Below are 19,069 nucleotides of genomic sequence, written 5' to 3'. Positions count from 1 at the left end.
GGTGGGACTGGGCCTCGCGCCGCTGCAGCCGACATTTTGTGTGCTTCGCGGGGAGAGGAGGTGCGGTCCCTGGCGAGGTTAGTCTTGGTTTGGGGCCGGCCTGTTGCTGCGCTGGGGCGCTACTGTGTGGGCCCACGAGGGAAGGAGTATGTGGAGGGATCTGTGGGGAGGGCGAGGGCCCAGGCTGTGTCGGTGGGTTGGGGCGGGGTCTGTGGAGCTGAGGGCCGGGATGCGGCTATGGATGGGGTGGGGCTTATCCAGACCCTGCGGCTCTGTGCGTGGGGGGGATGGGGGGCAGGGCCTGCGTAGGGCCAAGGTTGGAGGTGGGGGGGTTATACAGCAAAGGGCACTATGGGGACGTGAGGGTTCTAGGGCAGGCGTCAGCATGAGCGACTGGGCTGTGTTGGGGGGGGAGGTACCGAGGTGGGCTGTGTTTGGGGGCGGGAGGGAGGTACCGAGGTGGGCTGTGTGTGTGTGGCGGCGGGGTGGGGGATTGTGGGGTGGGAGAGGTCCCAGTGGGGGCTCTGGATGTGTATGGGGGAGGAACTGGGGATGGGTGCCGTCAGGCCTTTGAGCTGCCTGGGTAGGGAGGGTTACAGAAGTGGGAGTTGGAGGGCAGCTGAGGAAAATGAGGGCCATTGATAGTGTGTATAAGGAGGGGTATATGGGAAACAGGAATATATGGGGCACCAATGAAGGCTTTGCTGTACATGGTGGAGTCAGGGCAGGAGAGGCGGTGAGGGCGTTGGCTTTATGTATAGGGGATACAGGGCAAAGGGCGGATATGAGATAGGGGTGGAGGTGGCATGGATGCAGATGATCAGGTAGTTCAGGGTCTGGGGATGTGGAAGGAAGGGGTGAACCTGGGTTAAAGTGTTGATGGCAGAGCAGGTGTTGTACTCAGAATGAATGTAAGATGCTGCAGTCCTGAGACAAGGTTGTTTGCACATGCGCACGCTCTTAATTCATCTGTCCTCGTTGAGCACCTTCAAAATCAGAGTATTGCACCTTCTCCCCAGCAGCTAAATCACCATAGCAGTGCAGGAAGCCCATACCATACTTTCACTCTGTCCAATGTGGATAAAATTTTGAGGTCGTTGAAATAGAGGCATTGTGTCCAAACTATGCTCAGCCCTTTAGTAAATGACAAATGTTTATTGAAGGTGCAAGGAGAGGATTTAGGCAGCAGAGTGCAATTATCTGAGTTAGGACTTGACCCGGAGACTGCAGTTACCATCTTTGTTTATACAAAATGTAGCATAGGATCTTAGTGAATTATGCTGGTCCCGGCCTTAGTTCTGTCTTTCGTACAAAAGATGCATCTCCAACAGCAAAGCGCCTAGAACTCCATTCGAAGCCACTGATACCAAACTTTCTACTTAATTGTCAAGAACAATTTTAATGGGACATAGGGTCGTCTCTCCTGATTGTACTTAGCTTTCATGTAAATAGACTACGTGGATAGGACCCTATCACTGAAGAGTATTAGTAAAGCTTATATAGGAAGGATGGGACACTGGATTGGAACACTGGAGACCTGGGTTCAATTCCCAGATCAGCTATACTCTCTGCATGACCCTGGGCGAGTCATTTAATCTACCCTATGCCTCAGCTCCTGCATCTATAAAATGGGGGCAATACTGTGGTGAAGAGGGCCATATAAGTACAGAGATGTAAAAGAGCATTGCACTTGGATGGGTGCTTCTTCTTAAACCACTTTCTTCTTCCCCCAGGCTCTGCCAAGATGGTGAAACTCTTCATTGGGAATCTACCCCGGGAGGCAACGGAGCAAGAGATCCGGTCGCTCTTTGAGCAGTATGGGAAGGTGCTGGAATGTGACATCATCAAAAACTATGGCTTTGTGCACATCGAAGACAAGACAGCGGCCGAAGATGCCATCCGTAACCTGCATCACCACAAACTGCATGGTGTCTGCATCAACGTGGAAGCCAGCAAGAACAAGAGCAAGGCGTCCACCAAGCTGCATGTGGGCAACATCAGCACCACCTGCACGAACCTGGAGCTGCGGGCCAAGTTTGAAGAGTATGGCCCGGTAATCGAGTGCGACATAGTGAAGGACTATGCCTTTGTGCACATGGAGCGGGCTGAGGATGCGGTGGAGGCCATCAGGGGCCTAGACAACACAGAGTTCCAAGGTGAAACATGAACCAGGGAAAGTGCAGCCTTCGCTAGGACTAGGTAGCGCCAGGTTCTGTCCAGAAGATCAGGTCAGGTGGAAATCTGTTGGTGATGGGGTCATAATTGTGCTGAATGAATAATGGCGTTCAGACTGATCATGTTGTCTGGATGAGTTTTTCAGTGTAGATGAACACAAGAAGTGCAGGGTTCTTGGGGAGGTGTTTAGGAATTGGATAAACCATAGTTTTTGTTCAAGTTAGAAAAGTGCTTTCATTGGATTTGAGAAATACTTTCAGTTAAGTACATGTCTAGCTAATGAACTAGGTAATTCAGTGCTGCTCCTCTGGAGAACTGTTTGTTGTACATTTAATAGTCCTGTGGCTGCAACTATGGTTGGAAAAAGTGTTACAGGAGATTGAAGGGTATTGACATAGCTGTGGGGAGACCAGGACTGGAATAGCAGGGTGCACTGTGGGTCATGATTGAGTTTCATGGGCAGAACTGTGTGTTTGCAGAAGCCCAGGACTTGAATAGCAGGGTTGAGATTGTGGGGCATGACAGAAATGTGGAGGAAGCTTGCATGAGACCAGACATGTCGGTCCCTCATCTTTAGGAGTATTTAAAGCTTTGTGCAGTTTTTAAAAGGTGTTAAACAAGAGATCCAAAACACGTTAAAGGTGACCTGCAAGGAGGGGTGGGGTGGAAATGGGCTTGTCTGCTTTTTTTATGATACATAAAGTTGGTCTGAACAGATTTATTAAATTAAAACTCTGCTTGTTTTTTTTTACATCAGAAATTTGGGTTTTGTTTATGGTGTGAGTTTAGCTCTCTAATCATGAGACAGAGATGACCTCACAAAAGTGAAGAGTGAAAGCTGAGGTATCAAGAGGAGAAGGGATTTTTAGTTAGACAATAACTTTCTTTCTCTGTGTTAACTCCTAATGAACTTTGGTTACCAATCAACCTTTTGAATAAGGAAGCCTTTATTAATTTCTCCTTTAAATTGTTAGAGCTTTGAGATCTCCCAGTAGTCCTGCAAAACCAAAGAAGATCAGATCCTTGCATTCCTGATCTTTCTAAGGTTAAGACCAGTGTTAGACATTAGACTGGTCCACAAAAAACTGTCTATTTTTTTTTAAACCACCAATTTATTAGAACAGGAACAAACAAGCATAAGATGTTACGGCCTCCAATAGGTTTAGCTTTAGACAGTTAGCCTAATTACAAAAATACAAGTTACTTAACTGAGTTACTTTAACTCAGAAGAATGTGAAAAAACGTGAAATGAAGATTACTCCTGGGGGGATTCTGTGTGACTGGGCCCCCCCCCATCCCCGAATACCTGTGCTTCCCTGCAAACAGGGAAGTAAAAGCGGGGGGAGCGACCATGGGTGCAGTTTTTTGCGGGGGATTGCTCCTCTTGAAACAGAGGTGAGGCATGGGGTGACACATAGGGTTACAAGCCAGTGAGCTTTCCCCTCCTCCCCATTTCTGCAAGCACAGAGTTACCCAGCTGAATGAGGCTGTCTTCGACTCTGCAGCTGAACACCACCTCCTGGGTCCTAGTGCCAGTCCTGCTCTGCTTCTGTGTGCTAGGAGCCTTCCTGTTTTCTGTGCAACAGTGAGTGCCTGCAATGGGGTGGGTAAGGGGGGTGGGGGAAATGAGGGTGCGGGGAAGAGGCAGTGGGGAAGGAAGGGGAGTGGAATAGGGCAAGGGGAGGGGAATGTGGGAGTGAGATGGATAAGTAAAGAGGATAGGGGAATTGCAAGGGGAGCAGGAGACGGGCATGCAGCATTCCCTTGGCCGCAGCTCGGGCTCCCCCATTAAGCAGGCCCATGGAACCCTCACTCTGACAAGCCCTTCCCCACTACACCTGGACCCCTCTGATGAGCCCCCCAGACTGCCACCCCACTGATTCCCCAAGCAGCTGCACCGGGACCCCCCACCCCATCAAGCCCCACTCCTCTGGCGTTTGGAGCCCCCCCCTGAGCCCCATGTCCCCACACCCAGACCTCCCTGCTGAACCCCATTCACCTTCACCCAGATCTCCTGCAGAGTCCCATTGCCCTTGAACTGGAACCCCCCAACGAACCTCTGTGCACCCAGATTGCCCCACACCTGTTCCCCCCCCCCCCAAGCCCCTCCACACTTAGATCCTGCTGGGCTGAGCCTGCCCACCCACCCACATCTGGTGCACCTGGCACAGAGGGGCAGGGCCCCAGGGTGTTTCTGGGGCAGGCCCAGACCTTGCATTGTAGCAGGTTAGGTGCAGCCTCACTGTGGAGTCCCTGTTCCCAGGGGAGGTGGGGGCTTCAGGGTGATCTCCCACCTCAGTGCAGCCAGTGGGTGGCCTGTGCTCCCCACTGCCATGCTGGAGATACATTTATTTATTGATAAATACAATTTGCAGAATTTTAAAATATTGTGCGCTTATTTAATTTTTTGGTGCAGATTTCCCTCAGGAGTAGAAGGTCTAAAAAATGAAAGAATGGACCATAATGGAATCAGAATGGCAATCTTGCTGGAGTATTTGACTGAATAGGGGATCAATTGACATTATTTGACCAGTCAGTTGACTGACTTACCAAGCCTAGTTAAAACCTCCCTGGCTGCCTTAAGCATTTAAAAGAGGCTGAAAGAGAACCAGCTGAATTTTTAAAATGTCATTTGTCTGGTGTCTTGAAGATTGTACCTTCAAACTTAGCTTGAGACAAATTGACTTAATCAACTAAAAAGTGGGAGTTCAAGGTAGAGGATGAATTGATATTGACGTGTTCTGTTGGAACTCTGAGCTGTGGAGCATGGGAATTGCCAAAGTGGATCAGAGATGTGGTCTTTCTGGTCCAGTATTCTGTCTCTCACAGCAGCCAATACCAACTGCTTCAGCGTAAGGTTCAAGGGACCCTGTAATAGCATTGATGGGATAACTAGACCCCAGCAGAGATTAGCTCTTGCCCTGAAGCAGGAGAATTTAAATCTCTTCCAAAACTTACATCTGTTTATATTACTTACTATTCTTGTTCTGGCTATCCTTATCCATGTAAATGGTCAATACTCTTTGAATCCGGCTTAGTTTTTGATCTTGGTGATACCTTGAGGCAGTGAGTTCCACGTGTGAATTGTGCTCAGTGTGGAAATAGTGTTTCCTTTTACCTGTTTTAATGTTGCTCCTATCAGTGTTGTGGAATATCGCCATGTTTTTGTATGATGAAAGGGTAAATAGTAGCGCCCAGTCTACTGCCTCTATTCCATTAGTTTTTTTATGTATTCCTATCACATTCTCTCATTTGTCTCTAAGATAAACGGCCCTATTCATGTAATCTCTTCATATGAGAGTTTTTTCAGACTCATAATTCTCATCACCTGTCTTTTGCCCTCATCTGTTTCTGATACATACTTTACGGAGCTGGGGCAACCAAAATAGAACACAGTACTCTAGGTGGAGATGTCCCAATGATTTATAGAAAGGTATTGTATCTTCAGGATTCTCCATCCCATCCCTTATGGTACTTTGGAACTTTGCTACTGCACATTGCACAGAGGTTTCCATTGACCTGCCCAGAGTGGTGCCCAGACCTCTTACAGAGTTGATCCCGATAATTTAGGAATTCAATAGGCGTTCAGATTAATGCACATAGCAGGGAATACTTTCCATTTATCAACATTGAGCAGTGGCAACAAAGCAGACATGCAGTTTTTGTTGTTTCCAATGTTTTGGTTGCACAAGCTGTCTTCTGCTCTAGCAGTACAAAAGCCATCTGTTAGTGCAATGTGGAAAGCAAGTGGATTTGTAGACTGTAGTGTTACACCTGTGCACAGATCTTTGGGTCCTACAATGGATAAGCCCTATCTAGTCTTGGGAGTTAGGCTGTGAAGCTCTACCTCAGAGAGGGCAGCTAAGGGGCGTGTCTGGTATCACCATTGAAAGTGATGCTGCATCTCTCAACACCTCATCCCAAAAGTTAACCTGGTAGGGGTTTGTAGAAATAATCTCTAGTAAAAAAAACAGCTGTTCTTCTGTTTAGAACAGAATATTTGTCTTCTCTTAGAAGTAGCAGCTAGGTGTATCTTTAGGCAACTCTGTAAAAGAAAGGATGTGTGCCTGGAGGCCTGACTGTCTTGGGTCTATGACGCAGCATTGCATACACCCATACGGCCTACATAGAAATTAATCGGCTCTTAGGGAGTTAGCCATTTGAAGCTTGTGGCAGTGCTGATATTCATGCATGAGAGCTTGTTTCATGTTTCTACTAATAAACTTCCCTGCACTGTATGTAGGCTAAGACATTTGGTTTCCATTTTCTAGTGACAAGCAGAAATAGAACTCTCTCACTGATGATATTCAACAAAGGGTGTTGAGAGAGAGAGAGAGACAGACAGATTAATACTAGGGTATTTTGCACCTTGCCACTAATTCTTCTGTCCCAGGCTCAGTGACCAAAAGCTGTTAACACCCCAAGCTAGGCCTGGCAGAATATTATTTTTATTTTTATAAAATGTTGGTGGATATTATTATTTTTAAACATTTTTTTTAGATTTTTGTTGATTTAAATGTTCACAGTTGTGTGAAATTAAGGGAGGGAGGGTCAGACAATAGTTATTTAATGACAGTAGACATTGAGATTCAAAACATTAAAGATTTATAACAGTTAAAACACAGATTGTCAACGTCACATATCAAATTATACAAAGTAAATATCCTTCAATCAAACTCTTTAAGTTCTCAAGCAGCATTTTTCTTATGTTGCCTATTTGTAAATTTTAATAATAATTTTAATCGATGGAAATATTTTTTCCACTGGTTAGTGTATGTACAGTAGGTGTTCTCAAACTGGGGGTTGGGACCCCTCATGGAGTCACAAGGTTATTACATGGGGGGTCGCGAGCTGCCAGCCTCCACCCCGAACCCCACTTTGCCTCCAGCATTTATAATGGTGTTAAATATATAAAAAAGTGTTTTTTTAATTTATAAGGGGGCTTGCTATGTGAAAGGGGTGACCAGTACAAAAGTTTGAGAACCACTGGTGTACAGTGAAATAGATGTTTTCTGATTAAAAATCAAATTCTTCCAAACCTACTCATTGCACTTCCATAATTCCCATGAAATAAGCTGGTGGGTCCCAGCCCAGTTCCTGTTGAACAACTGTGCACCTCTCATAAACACTGCATTCAGGTGCTTTATTGAAAAGTCCAAAGATTGAACTGGCCATAGAGGATGAACCCGCTTCTCTTCAAAGTGGCCTTCCAGGTCAGGATTGAGACATATTGGCTGGGTGAGGGTGCTGGCACATTGTGTGGGCACTGGTAGTGCCAAACCTGTTTTATAGATAAGTGACTTCAGTTTTCAGAGCTGCCAATATCGTATACTACACCATAGTGTGTGTGGGAAATCTAGAATATATAAAAGATGAAGTTACTTGTGGTTTTTTCTGAGAGCAGCTTTATTACTTACTTCTGAAAACACAAGCACCCCTAGGGGTAACATTTTCAAAAATGCCCAAGTCACTTAACCTCTTAAGACCTATTTTCAAAAGTGACACGGGTAGCTTGCTATAGTCAAGTATCGTATAAATAGTTTTTCCAGCCCTGAGCCTGCAGCACTTTCCTACCTGTTTAGTATCAGTCTCAAACACTTGAAGCACAGTAGAGGGCGAATGCCATGGTGTCCTTCTCTGTCAGGTAAGTCCCATAGTGGTAAGTTGCTTTGCTACCGTAAATAGTGGCTATATCTCTGTAATTTAAGGTAAGTCAGGTTGGCAAGAGGTCACCCATCAACTTGTGCAGTTAAACTGGGACTGTTTTATGGACTTTCTGGCTAAAGGATTACTGGATTCTCTTGTGATTTATGTTCTGTAACATCTAAATGAAATGGTGTCTTGATGTAGAATATAATCTGGGCTCTGACTCTCTGAATGCTGCTGAGGGCCGGATTCTATGTCAGAGAGAGACGTCGCATGTTATGGTTACAATGCTTTTTTCTCTTCCAGCTTTATGTGCAGAAGCTCCTCCAGTGTCACCCGGTTGGAGAGATCTTCTCACCTCTGCTTTTGTACATTGCAAAGCACAAGAATGGTGATCAATAAATAGCTTTAATTCACTGAAAGTAGCAAGTAACTCAGTAATTCAAACAATTAAATATTTTTCAGTTTAGCCGGCAAAAGTGCTATGCTTAAATCTGCACTTAATACCAAAGCCACAAGGATTCCTACATTTATGCTCCTTGAAGTATTGGCTGTTTCACACCAAGAACTCCTTTGTAGTGTCTATATTCAGTCTCTTGTCCTACAGTCAAAACTTTGAGTGACAAGTAGACAGTTTCTGGTCTGAAATGCTCCTTTGCTTTGGGCTAACTGGCAAATCCACTTTCTTTGTAGTACATCATCTACATCTAGCATGCAACTACAGCATTCCTGCTGTTCTAAGGTGCATGGTATAAGAATCTAAATAGAATAGATTGCGTCCTCTGCAAGGAGAAGCTCACTTGCTGTATGCAATCACCTGAGACATCTTGGCAAAGAAAACTGCCAAAGAAAAATCTAGCACTGAGTTCTGCAGGACTCACTGGTACTGAAAACCGTTCTAGGTTAGGTTCACAGACTAAACATGCAGCCAAAGTGCTTGCAGTGTGAGAAATTTCGTGTGTGTGTAGCTTTTTCATTTGAGGTGGAAGAGCAAATTGCTCTTACAAAACTGTTAATGATCCAGAGGCTTATAGCTAACTTTAATGGCAAGATTGCCTGACAGTTTGGTTAGTGCTTTCAAACTTGATGGTCTAAACTTACATATCAAGATTGCTATAAAGGCATCTAAATAAGTGGCCTGACATTCAGAGCAGCTCCCACTGACTTCAGTGTCAGAGGAAAATGTTTTTCCACAAACCTGACCATAAGCAATGGAAACCCACAAGCACATGCAATAGTCGTACAATGCTTTGTCCACAGAGCCCATGACATCTATATACATCCTGCTACTTTTTCCCATCAGGTGCTGCAGGCTTTGTGTTTTAAAAAGGGGGTTAAAGATCTCTTTGGACATTGCTAGGAGCCATCCCAATGTAACCAGTGCCCTTTCTGCCAGTTAACATCTCCTGGTCTCCCTTGTGGCCTGGATGGTCAGCATGTGGCTCCTTTTTGTTTAGCTTCTCTGCAAATCGCCTGCCATAAGATTGCTGTGGTGTGAGCTTATTGTACGTCTCTGCTAATGCCCAGCCTTCACCAGGCCTGGAAGCAGAAGCCAGAGATTGTAGGCCATTTTGAATTGTACATAGGCTAACAATGTATGTAACTTTCTTGAACTTGAACTCTCTTGCTAAGTATGGTAGTTCATGTTGTAGTGTTCCTTGTCTGCTCTGACAATCATTATATGGATACCTTCTGAAAAGTCATCTTGGGATTTGTCAGGATGTTTCCTTCCAGAGTTCCATCAATAACCATTCCAAGTCAGATACAATCACTGGAGATCTTGGGAGTTCTGTCTGTTCTTGGGGCTCTGTACCACTTCACGTGGGTAAATCTTAGTAGACAGTGAGGAGCCAGTATCCCGTAAAAGCTGACGGGTAAAGTTGTTGGTTTGACTCATGGGCAGAATGTTCAATAGTTGTAGCTATCTGGTTAGATGTACTGAGGGGGTGAATCGATCAGCTTGTCTTGATACATTTTTAGATCAAGATTTAATATGCTTTGTTTTGTTACAAATCTTGTGGTTTTCCATGTGGCATCAGTTTATTATAGCAACCATTCTTGCGTCTGTTTCTTAAAGGCAAGCGGATGCACGTGCAGTTGTCCACCAGTCGGCTCAGGACCGCGCCCGGGATGGGAGACAAGAGTGGCTGCTATCGGTGCGGGAAAGAAGGGCACTGGTCTAAAGAGTGTCCGGTAGATCGCACGGGGCAAGTGCCTGACTTTACCGAAACCTATAATGAGCAGTACGGAGCGGTGCGCACTCCCTACCCCGCGGGCTATGGGGAGACCATGTATTACGATGATGGGTATGGAGCAATGGTCGACTACTACAAAAGATACCGCGTGAGGCCCTATGCTACGGCATCTGCATACGACGCCTATGCAGAGCAAACAATGGCCCAGTATTCGCAGTACGCGCAATACTCCCAAGTACAAACCACAGCCATGGCCGCCACCACAGCCATGGCCGCCACCACAGCCATGGCCAATCGCCTCACTACTACCCTAGACCCTTACGATAGAGCGCTGCTGCCAACCCCAGGAGCAGCCGCAGCGGCAGTAGCTGCAGCTGCAACTGCTGCTGCAGCAGCCGCATCCTCCACCTATTACACCCGGGATAGAAGCCCCCTGCGTCGCACGGCAACCGCGGCCACCACCGTCGGAGAGGCGTACGGTTATGAACGTTGTCAGCTGTCTCCAGTCTCGTCGGTCGCTCGGGCCTCCCTCTACGACGTTCAGCGGTTCGGGCGGGAGTCGTATGCGGACAGGGCGCGGTACTCTGCGTTTTGAGTCGGAGGTGAGAGCACTTTCCGGTCTAGTTCATAGGTTTTTGTCCCGGATACTTTGAGGACCTGGGGATCCTCTTCCTAGGTTCTAAGTACTTAACATATATGGTGCTACAGGGGCACATTTGACCCTGTATCACTGGATGGTAGCAAAAAGTGCCTTATACCTATTAAACTCTGAATTTCACTTGTCAGGCATTTGGCAAAGCTTTGACCCTTGTTAGGACTTTACATTAATAATACATCAGGCCTTTCACCTGGAAGTAGACACTTTCCAAAGCCAGGATCTAAAAATGAAATGTAAACTGAGTCAAATCTAGACATACTGCATGTTTTTCAGAGGTATCTGTCACCAGAGTATCTAGTGCATTGTGCATATAACTGAAACAGGTGTACATGTAGGGCTTGGAACATTTCCCCCAAATAGAGCATGTTTTATATTACCAATGCTGCTACTGTACAGCTACATTAATAAGGCCAGAAATGGAATTATGGGGATACAGCCAGGGGATTAATTGTCAAGGGGATTCAAATTCCTGCAGTTAAAGGCTAGAGCATGATTACAGTTGTCACTGTACTCTAAGAATAGCCAATTTCAGCCTTATGATGAGAGGGTTTTTGAGAGCTCTTTCCCCCCCTTTGCGGTGGTGATCCTTCAAACTCATGCACTGGGACATGATGTTGTGGGGAGCTATTTAGGACCCAGAATATCTAGGGCATTGTAAATTGCAGTAAGCACGAATTTCCAGGTGAAACGACTTACAACTATTGTGTGGAGCATGGGTGTAGTTTCCTCTGATCAATCTCTTCTGCAGTAGATGAAACTTCCCAATGGCCTTGTGGGAGCCCCCACAGAGAAGGAGCTGTAGTAGTCTAATTTAGGAAGTGGGAGGGCACATGTGCTGAATGAGTCAAAGATGAAAGAAGTTACTGGCACATGTTTGCTCCTCTTGGGACTTCAGGAGCAGAGATGAGTCAGGGAGTTAAGGCCTTGAGGGCAGGGACAGTGTCTTACTTGTCTGAACTATCACAAATACTGTTCACAAAATAATATTTGGAGCTTGTAAGTTGCCTGAGAGTCAGGAGAGTGTCTTACATTGAAGACAATGGTCACTGTCTCGTTCATTCCTGCCAGTGAGCATCCTGTTTACCATAATGCCTGCTCCCAAGGAACAGGAGCATTCACCCACAACTGCTTTAACTTGCCTCAGTTTAAACAGTTGGAAGCTTGTGGCATGGCCTCCAGTGATACTAGGTGACCTAGGAGGGGCCAGAGGATTTGACAGGTGATGGAGGATTAGAATTCTCATCTTAAATCTGAGCCCCCTCTTACACACCTGGTGTAGCTGGTGTGTCCAGTTCTGCTCCCAGTCTGTTGTCATGGGAGGGACTTCACTTTACAGGGTTGGATTCTTCACTCAGCTCACCTTGCATAAAGGTTCTTGCCTTGTCATTGCACCACGCCTAGTGGGAAGGACCTGGGAATCTGCCAGGGCTCCTGTTGCATGTGGCCAGGGTTCAAATGTAAAAGTAATGAGAGAGATCAGAAGTTTGACTCAAATAACAGCATTGTACGCTGAGCTGAGCTTAGCCCAGGTAGTAGCATATTGTTCTTCAATGACTTCTTTGACTACAGCAGAAGAGGCCCAGGTAGTGCATTTCCAGGGGTTACTTCTGTTACAGTGCATTGGGGAGTTATCTACTGATTCCCCCACTGAGTACGCCATTCTGCATCCTCTCTCAAAAGTGCATTAGCTGTCAGGTTCATGTAGGGTTGCAATGAATCTTGTAATAGGTTTCAATTTCAGTGCAAGAAGACACCAAGCTGAATACAAGACACCATGTCTGTTGGGATTTAGGCTTCTAAATCACTTAGGCACTTTGGAACATTTTACCCTTAATCCCTAAAGTCAGCTGCTGAGAGTCTGTGTTCAGGAAGCAGTTTCTGCAAGTAAGCAGGGTCCTCAGGCACTTTAAACTTAAAAGAAACCTTGTGTAAAGTAAATGGGGTTTTTAAACCTAAATTTCTTGGCCATTGTCTAAAGGCCAAAAGGCAAAATTTTCAAAAGTGCCTAACCCCTGTTGACTTGGGTTCCTATGTCATTTTGGTGCTTTTGAAGACTTCACCCAAAATCTTCTGGAGACTGAGTTATCCGAGTTCTTAATTCTTTCTCTTCTTGTTTAATTCAAGCTGTCTTTGAATTGTGAGCAAGAACATCCTCAACCCTGAGAGCTATTTTTAGTCCATGTTCTGGAAACTTAGATCCATGGCAAGAAGATGAGCTTCTAAATGGGCTGGAGGTCTTGATGCTCCTGCATTTCAGAGAAGATATTTGAACAGGGTTTTGTTAATGCCATAACTTGAATGCTACACTTAACTGTATTAAACTACAGTGATTCTTTAATTGGCCCAGTCATACCAATAGCTACAGCACAGCAGATGCCTTCTCTAAAACTTTCTGTTTAGGCACATTCTAAGAAGCAGAACTACTCTCTGTCCTTGGAAAAATATTCCCTGCAACCTAGAAGTAGGTATGGTGGAGCGGGCCTATTGTAAAGGACCAGGTCAGTGTACTGATGGAAGCCCTCTGTGCTCCTCTTGTCACCCCAGTAATGGGGGTGAGCACAGGGATTTTAATCAGGATGTCCATCCTGGGCCCCATGTGAACATTTGGTCTTCGGTATCAGGCTCTGGCTATTAGAGGTCCAGTTGGCTTGGAGTGCCATTGCCCTCTAACTACTGGAAAAAGGAGCTTTCTCTTCTTCCCACACCAGCTGGCTGTTGGTAGGGAAGGGCCAGGATGAGGATTCTGCAGCTCCAGCCCCTGCTGGTGGTGTTTGCTTTGCCAAGCAGCTATAAAGTGAAACTGACTTGGTTGTTGGCTTCCTAACTCTGGGTAAGGAGTTCTAAACAGCAGCAATGAACAGAATTGGTTTAGTTAATTTTGTTTTGCTGCTTGGCAAAATGATGAGCATCAGCAGAAGCACTAGATCTGCCTGCGGACTCAGAGATGTGCTGTACTGGTCAGGTTAGGAAGGCTGTCTAAAGACTAGAAACTTAATCTTTTAACTGAAAGAACTTGAAATGGACTCCAGTGTGGGAGGGCTGCCTGCACGTGCTGTGGAGTAACTTTTTTCAAAACTCAGTCGTTGATCATTAAGGACCCTTCCCGTACAAATATAACCTTAGTTTTTTTTCAGTGTTTGGAGCTCAGTTTACATACAGTTGCCTCTAACAGGAAATAAATGGAGTATAATTACACATGAAGTAGTTTTCTCTATAAATGCAATGAATTCTATAAACGAGCAGCTCTTCGTGGTAAAACAAAAGCCTGGACTTGTTTGACCAAACCACAGCCAAGACCAAGGAGTAAACATGAAGCTCAATTTATGTCTTTGGTTTTGGACCCAATTAACACAGAGCTTGGAAACAGGAACCTCATTAATACCATAACCATTAAGGATTTCTCATGTTGATTTTTGTGGCTTTCAGGAACAAATAGGTTGACTTCTTCTCTAGGAAATGCGCCTCTTCTTTGTACAGGAGACTCAAGGTGGCCTGAGTGTATTTGAGGGCAGAAATCTGTCTTCAGGCCTTTGAATGAATTGTGCTTTTTATCTTTCAGGTAGGATATGTGCGGCTGGACGTCGGGTTCCTGTTGCACGTGAAATCTATATCGTACGTGTCAAACTGTGCTGGGCTTCAAAGCATACTGATCGCGGCTAATGCATTTACTCATAATGGACATTTGTCTCTCGTCAAAGTGTAGTGAAAAGTAACTTAACTTCCTTTTCTTTTTTTATTTTTCAGAAAATGCTTTGAATAATTTTTTGGCCTTTTATTTTCCAATGACCCTAGAGCCATTATTCTCTGCTGCTCTTTGGGACGTTAGTACCCTTTACCCAATCTAAGCCCAGCTTTTGAGCTAGAGTAGTTGCAATGCCAGTTAACTCTTTGGGATTACTGTCTTCCTCTTGCAGTTCAGTTTGTAGCTTGCCTATTTAATAGTATGTTTGTTTTTAAAGGTGAATAACCAGTCTTAGTTAAGTATGAAATATTATATCTTAACGTAGTATTGCAAAGCCTGCTCCCCTTAGTTCTAGCCTGCACTCTGGAGTCATCTCTTCTGCCCCAACATTATTTTTGGAATATAACCTGTAACTCTCCTTCTCTCTGAAGTTTAGCATCGTTTGACCACCTCTCTTTTTCCAGCAAAATAAACACTTATAACAGATGAGAGTATACTTGTGTCTTGTGTAAATCAGAACCATGCATGGTGCACTGGTCTAAGCTTGTGGGAGTGATTTTATGGAACGAAACAGTTCAAGACAGAGTACTTAAGCCACTATTTATAGTAGTGCCTGGAACCTCAAAGGAGAGTGGGGGTCCCATTGTGGTAGGCACTGTAAATACATATAGGTATCACAAAGATTACAATCTAAATAGACAAGACAAGGGGCAGGAGCAGGGACTCAGTAACACTAGGAAAAAATTGTAGCTCAATTGGCAATTGAACTCAGGTCCCCAGAGTCCTCAGCCATTGCATTATGCACTAGTCCTTTCTAGTTCACCTCTGAGCATTGTCTAGGTCTAAGCTATACCCTTTGAGAGGCAACAGTAGGCAGGAATTTCTGAGTGGTCAGCTGTTGCAGGACTTAACAGCCTTATTCATGCTACTTTGATGTGGAACTCCCTCTTCAGGGTATATAGGGTCCATGCTGCATGGGGAAAGAGCCACAGGCCGATGTCACTGCTTCTCAGTAGTTTCCTCTTGTGAAGAAGTTGCAGCTTGAAAAAGATATAAGGAGGTAAGTAGATCTCTGCAGCAGCAACCCTGCTGCGGTCAGCCCAGCTCTTGTCAAATCCCTCTGAAGAGAGCTGCTCTATGTCTCTCTTGATAAACTTGAAGGGCATGAGCCAAGTTCAGAGTTGGAGGTGCCTGAACAAATCTATTTCCATCTAGTTTAGTCTACTCTGACTGTCTTACTACCACCATTCTCTAATCAGATCTGTAGTCCGCAAGGAAAGCGGGGTGAGGTGGCTAGTGGCAGTTTATGATTTATTTGCAAAAGAGGAAAAGCTCCTGAGCTGAGTGAGATCCTGCACAAAAAGTGTGGATACAAGAAATGCTTCTGACGTGCATTCCCAGATGAGTACATGGAGGTACACTCACAGCCGTTGCCTTCTCAGTCAGGTATCTTGCCTGTTAACTTCAGCAGTCTCAAGGTGACATACAAAGGCCTTATCTGCTTAGTGAAGAAACAGCAGTTGAGCTGGTGTAGGCTTAGAACAAGGAGGGTTTTTTTTTCCATGGCATTGATATTCCCAACCACTGCTCCCCTTGTACTTTGTTAGCTTTTTGAACCTATCCAAAGCTGTCTCATAGCCATCCTGCTATTAAGTCTTGCTTCCTTGTGGCCTGCTTAGTAGGCCATTGTACTTGGTTCTCTTCCTGGGGGTGGGGTTTCCTGCTGCTGCCGCCCCTGTCTCAAGATCCCTGATGTCCTCAAATCTAGCCACCTAATCTAGTCTAGTGAATAAATGAGTAGGAAAACAGAAATCGTGTAAGAAGCCTCAACAGGTCCCATCTGATCAGCTGAGGCCATTTTCTACACTCCTCCACTCTCTTGTGTTTTAAATACCCTCTCTCACACACCACCTTTCTGCATTGTCCTATGCTGCCTTTTTCCTGTGGGGAAAAGCTCCCTATCCAAATCTGGAAAGCCATCATCCCCTTATCCTCCAACTAACACATCCTGAAAACTTCCTTCTTATGCAGCTGGTGATCACTGCCTTTCTGGCTACATTAGGGCAACAAAAATAAGGTGTGGATCCTCAAATACTGTTGATGTGTGAACCTAAGCTCTTTGGGCATTTTCTATAAACATTCAACACCTATGTCATCTTTCACATACCTTCCTTAAAACTCTCCTCTACCATGCAATCTACAAAAAGCTCAACATTCGGCACATGTGATGCTGTGACTGCTGCTTATCATGCCACCTTCTGTTTGCCATGTCTCTTTGTAGGTCCTTTGCTGCAGGGTCTCTCTTTACGCTGTGTGTTTATACAGTGCTTACTATGCTGCGGTCTCTAGGCTTCTACAATATGCAATTGTTTGCCCAGTGCCTAGCATGGTGAGACTGAGCTGGTTAGCCTCTAGCTGCTCTTGCAATGTGTTTTATTATTAATAATGCTGCTTGCTTTCAAGAAAGACTCCACCCTTACAGAAAACACACACCTTGGGGTACAAGGTTGCTCAGTAGACAATAGCCCTTCTCCTCCCTGTGAAACATCATTTTTTCCAATTGAATTTGTTCGTGGTGGCTACATGGGCATCTTGAGATTGAAGTCTTACTTGTCTCCCTACAAATACACTGTAGGCAGCAGCAATATGAGTTACAGATGTTGGTTACTGTCAAATAGCTGGAGTGTGGGGGGGGGAGCCCCTCATTACTGCATTCAGAGTACTCTAAATACTAGTCAGCCTTTGGGCTAAGAGACTGACAAGTGAGTGACAATTGTATTGGTTTTGTTCATGCAGGCACCTGCTCAGTCATGAAAGTTCAAACTGGAGGTGGCTACTGTGATCACCTCATTTGGCCGGCATTTCACAATCCAGAGAACCCCACCCAGTGATTTCTACATCAAGCCCAATTGCTTAGGGTTGAGCTAAAGCATAGCTTTTAAAAAGATATGTCCAATTTCTATTTGCAGATTTAAATGATGGGGGACTGAATTCCACCACAGTTCACTTCTTGCAAGCCACCAGATGATGTAGAACTAGCCTATGTAACTCATTGCCACATGACATCATTGAGGCCATAAGCTCTGCAGGATATCAGACACTTACATAGTTAACGAGAATAATCAGAGTTAGAAGAGACATTAAAAATAAGCAGGTGTTTGGAAGTACTGAGGGCATAAGCCAACTTCTAACTACAGGGAGAGGCAGTTAGCCCGTCACTGCCTACTGCAGATTTCCTTTCCCTGAACTATCTGGTGTTGGCTGCTCTTGGAGACAAGAAACTGGAGTAAATGAACCCTAAGTGTGATCCATTCTTCCTCTTCCTGTTTTGGCAGAAGCTTGTACCCAAAGCAGATACGCCCACTGAAAATCTGCATGGCTGACAAAGGAGCAGACTTGATGTAAGCTCATTTCTAACCCTTTGCAGGCAAGAGAGGGCAGTTTATGGTTTCTTGTGCATAGTCTGGTTGTTTTGAGCCAAAAGAAGAGCTGTTTTTATCTCAAGTGTTGATGCCCTCTCATGATTGCTAGGCTGGGTGGTGGTGGATTAAGATTCACTTTCTCAGCAGATGGAGCTAAAATCTTTATTAAGGCAAAACACTCAGCAGGTAGTGATCAGTTACAAGTGGGAAGATCAGCAGGTTGATCTCATCACAGTCGCCTTCAGCAGTGGACAATACAGTTTCAACTTCCCTCTATTACACAAACATAAATAAGTTTTTATTTTTTCTTATACATCTGTGTTAGGCTCTCATTTCCATGTTAACTCCCTTCCCCTGTCAGTACAAGTTTAGTTTCGTTCAAACTGATCTTTTCGGTTACTTTATCTTTTCTTGTTCTTACGAACACTATTATTCTGCAATTTCTTACACATGTGCAACACTAAACACGATTATTTTACAATTTCTTACACATACATAGTTCTACTTATTCTGTTAAATGTTATCAGAACAGACATTTAAAATCCACAGCAGGCTTCTCTCAGTCCTAAATATGCCTTCACTCCCACCAGGCAGCTGTCTCGCAAAAGATGCACCATCTTCCCCTTGCTTGGATCTCCTTTTCTTAATGTGTTTAAATGCTGGGAGGCAAATTTTAAGGTGTTTGATAGTGACTGGCAGGCAGGTTTTTTTTCTAAAGCACTCAGCTCCCATTTAGACACAAAAAATAAGCAGCCAGACTTGATGTGAAAATCCGCCTTTCTCAATTGATACAACACAGGGGCATTGTTCCTACCATCCACTCTTTGGAGAAAGAGGGGGGCTTGTGTGGTCTCTGACACCAGTACCAGTGGTGTGCAGAATGCTGCTGCTGTGATGTGCTAGGACTTTACGCTGGTGTAATTGACTGAAGTGCAGGGTCCCAGGTCTACATGCTCTCCTTTCCCCCAAAGGCTCGGGCTTTAATCACTCCAACATTATAGGCAGCCATTCAGACCGTGGCCCTTACAGTCCTCATTGCTTCCTGTGCAGCTGGTGGGGCTTTTAATTAACTTCTCCTTGGGCTGAACCACCACAGTGGTGGGAGGTTTAGAGAGTATGGAGGGGCCACTGAGTGGACTTGTATGGTGGAGGGAAACTCAATCCTGAGGAGTATTAAGGTTAAACTAGGTATTCATCCCCTCCAAGGAATACCAGTGCTAACAGAGGGATGGTTGACCTCTCATCTTCCCACTAGCGGTGGGAAAAGTTCTCTTTCAGGAACCCACCATTT

The 19,069-nt window shown here is 45.0% G+C and overlaps 2 protein-coding genes across 7 annotated transcripts in view; one reads left to right on the top strand and one right to left on the bottom strand.

The window, feature by feature from the left end:
- The window catches only part of LOC140914383 (RNA-binding protein 4B), a 71,458-nt gene continuing 52,389 nt past the window's right edge, over positions 1-19,069 (top strand). Inside the window, exons 1-4 of one of the 6 annotated variants that reach the window (XR_012159841.1) lie at positions 1-77; positions 1,734-2,156; positions 3,643-3,760; positions 8,128-8,243. Coding sequence is in view for 4 of the 6 variants with exons in the window: in XM_073352048.1 (XP_073208149.1) it covers positions 1,745-2,156; positions 9,899-10,611 (1,125 nt within the window). In the remaining 2 variants the exon portion in view is untranslated. Of the gene's footprint in view, positions 78-1,733; positions 2,157-3,642; positions 3,761-4,591; positions 8,244-9,898; positions 10,619-14,233; positions 14,844-19,069 lie in introns of those variants that run through there. The other 5 variants (XR_012159840.2, XM_073352048.1, XM_073352050.2 and 2 more) reach the window with 5 other exon arrangements.
- Positions 6,764-19,069, bottom strand: part of LOC140914380 (RNA-binding protein 14) — a 36,171-nt gene continuing 23,865 nt past the window's right edge. The window contains exon 2 of the mRNA XM_073352039.1: positions 6,764-7,531. Coding sequence (XP_073208140.1) covers positions 7,485-7,531 — 47 coding nt within the window. The 3' untranslated portion in view covers positions 6,764-7,484. The remainder of the gene's footprint in view (positions 7,532-19,069) is intronic.

This window comes from Lepidochelys kempii, chromosome 7 (assembly GCF_965140285.1).
Source record: "Lepidochelys kempii isolate rLepKem1 chromosome 7, rLepKem1.hap1, whole genome shotgun sequence".
NCBI lineage: Eukaryota > Metazoa > Chordata > Testudines > Cheloniidae > Lepidochelys > Lepidochelys kempii.
Note: the sequence above shows the minus strand (reverse complement) of the source record. Positions and strands in the feature narration are given on the sequence as shown.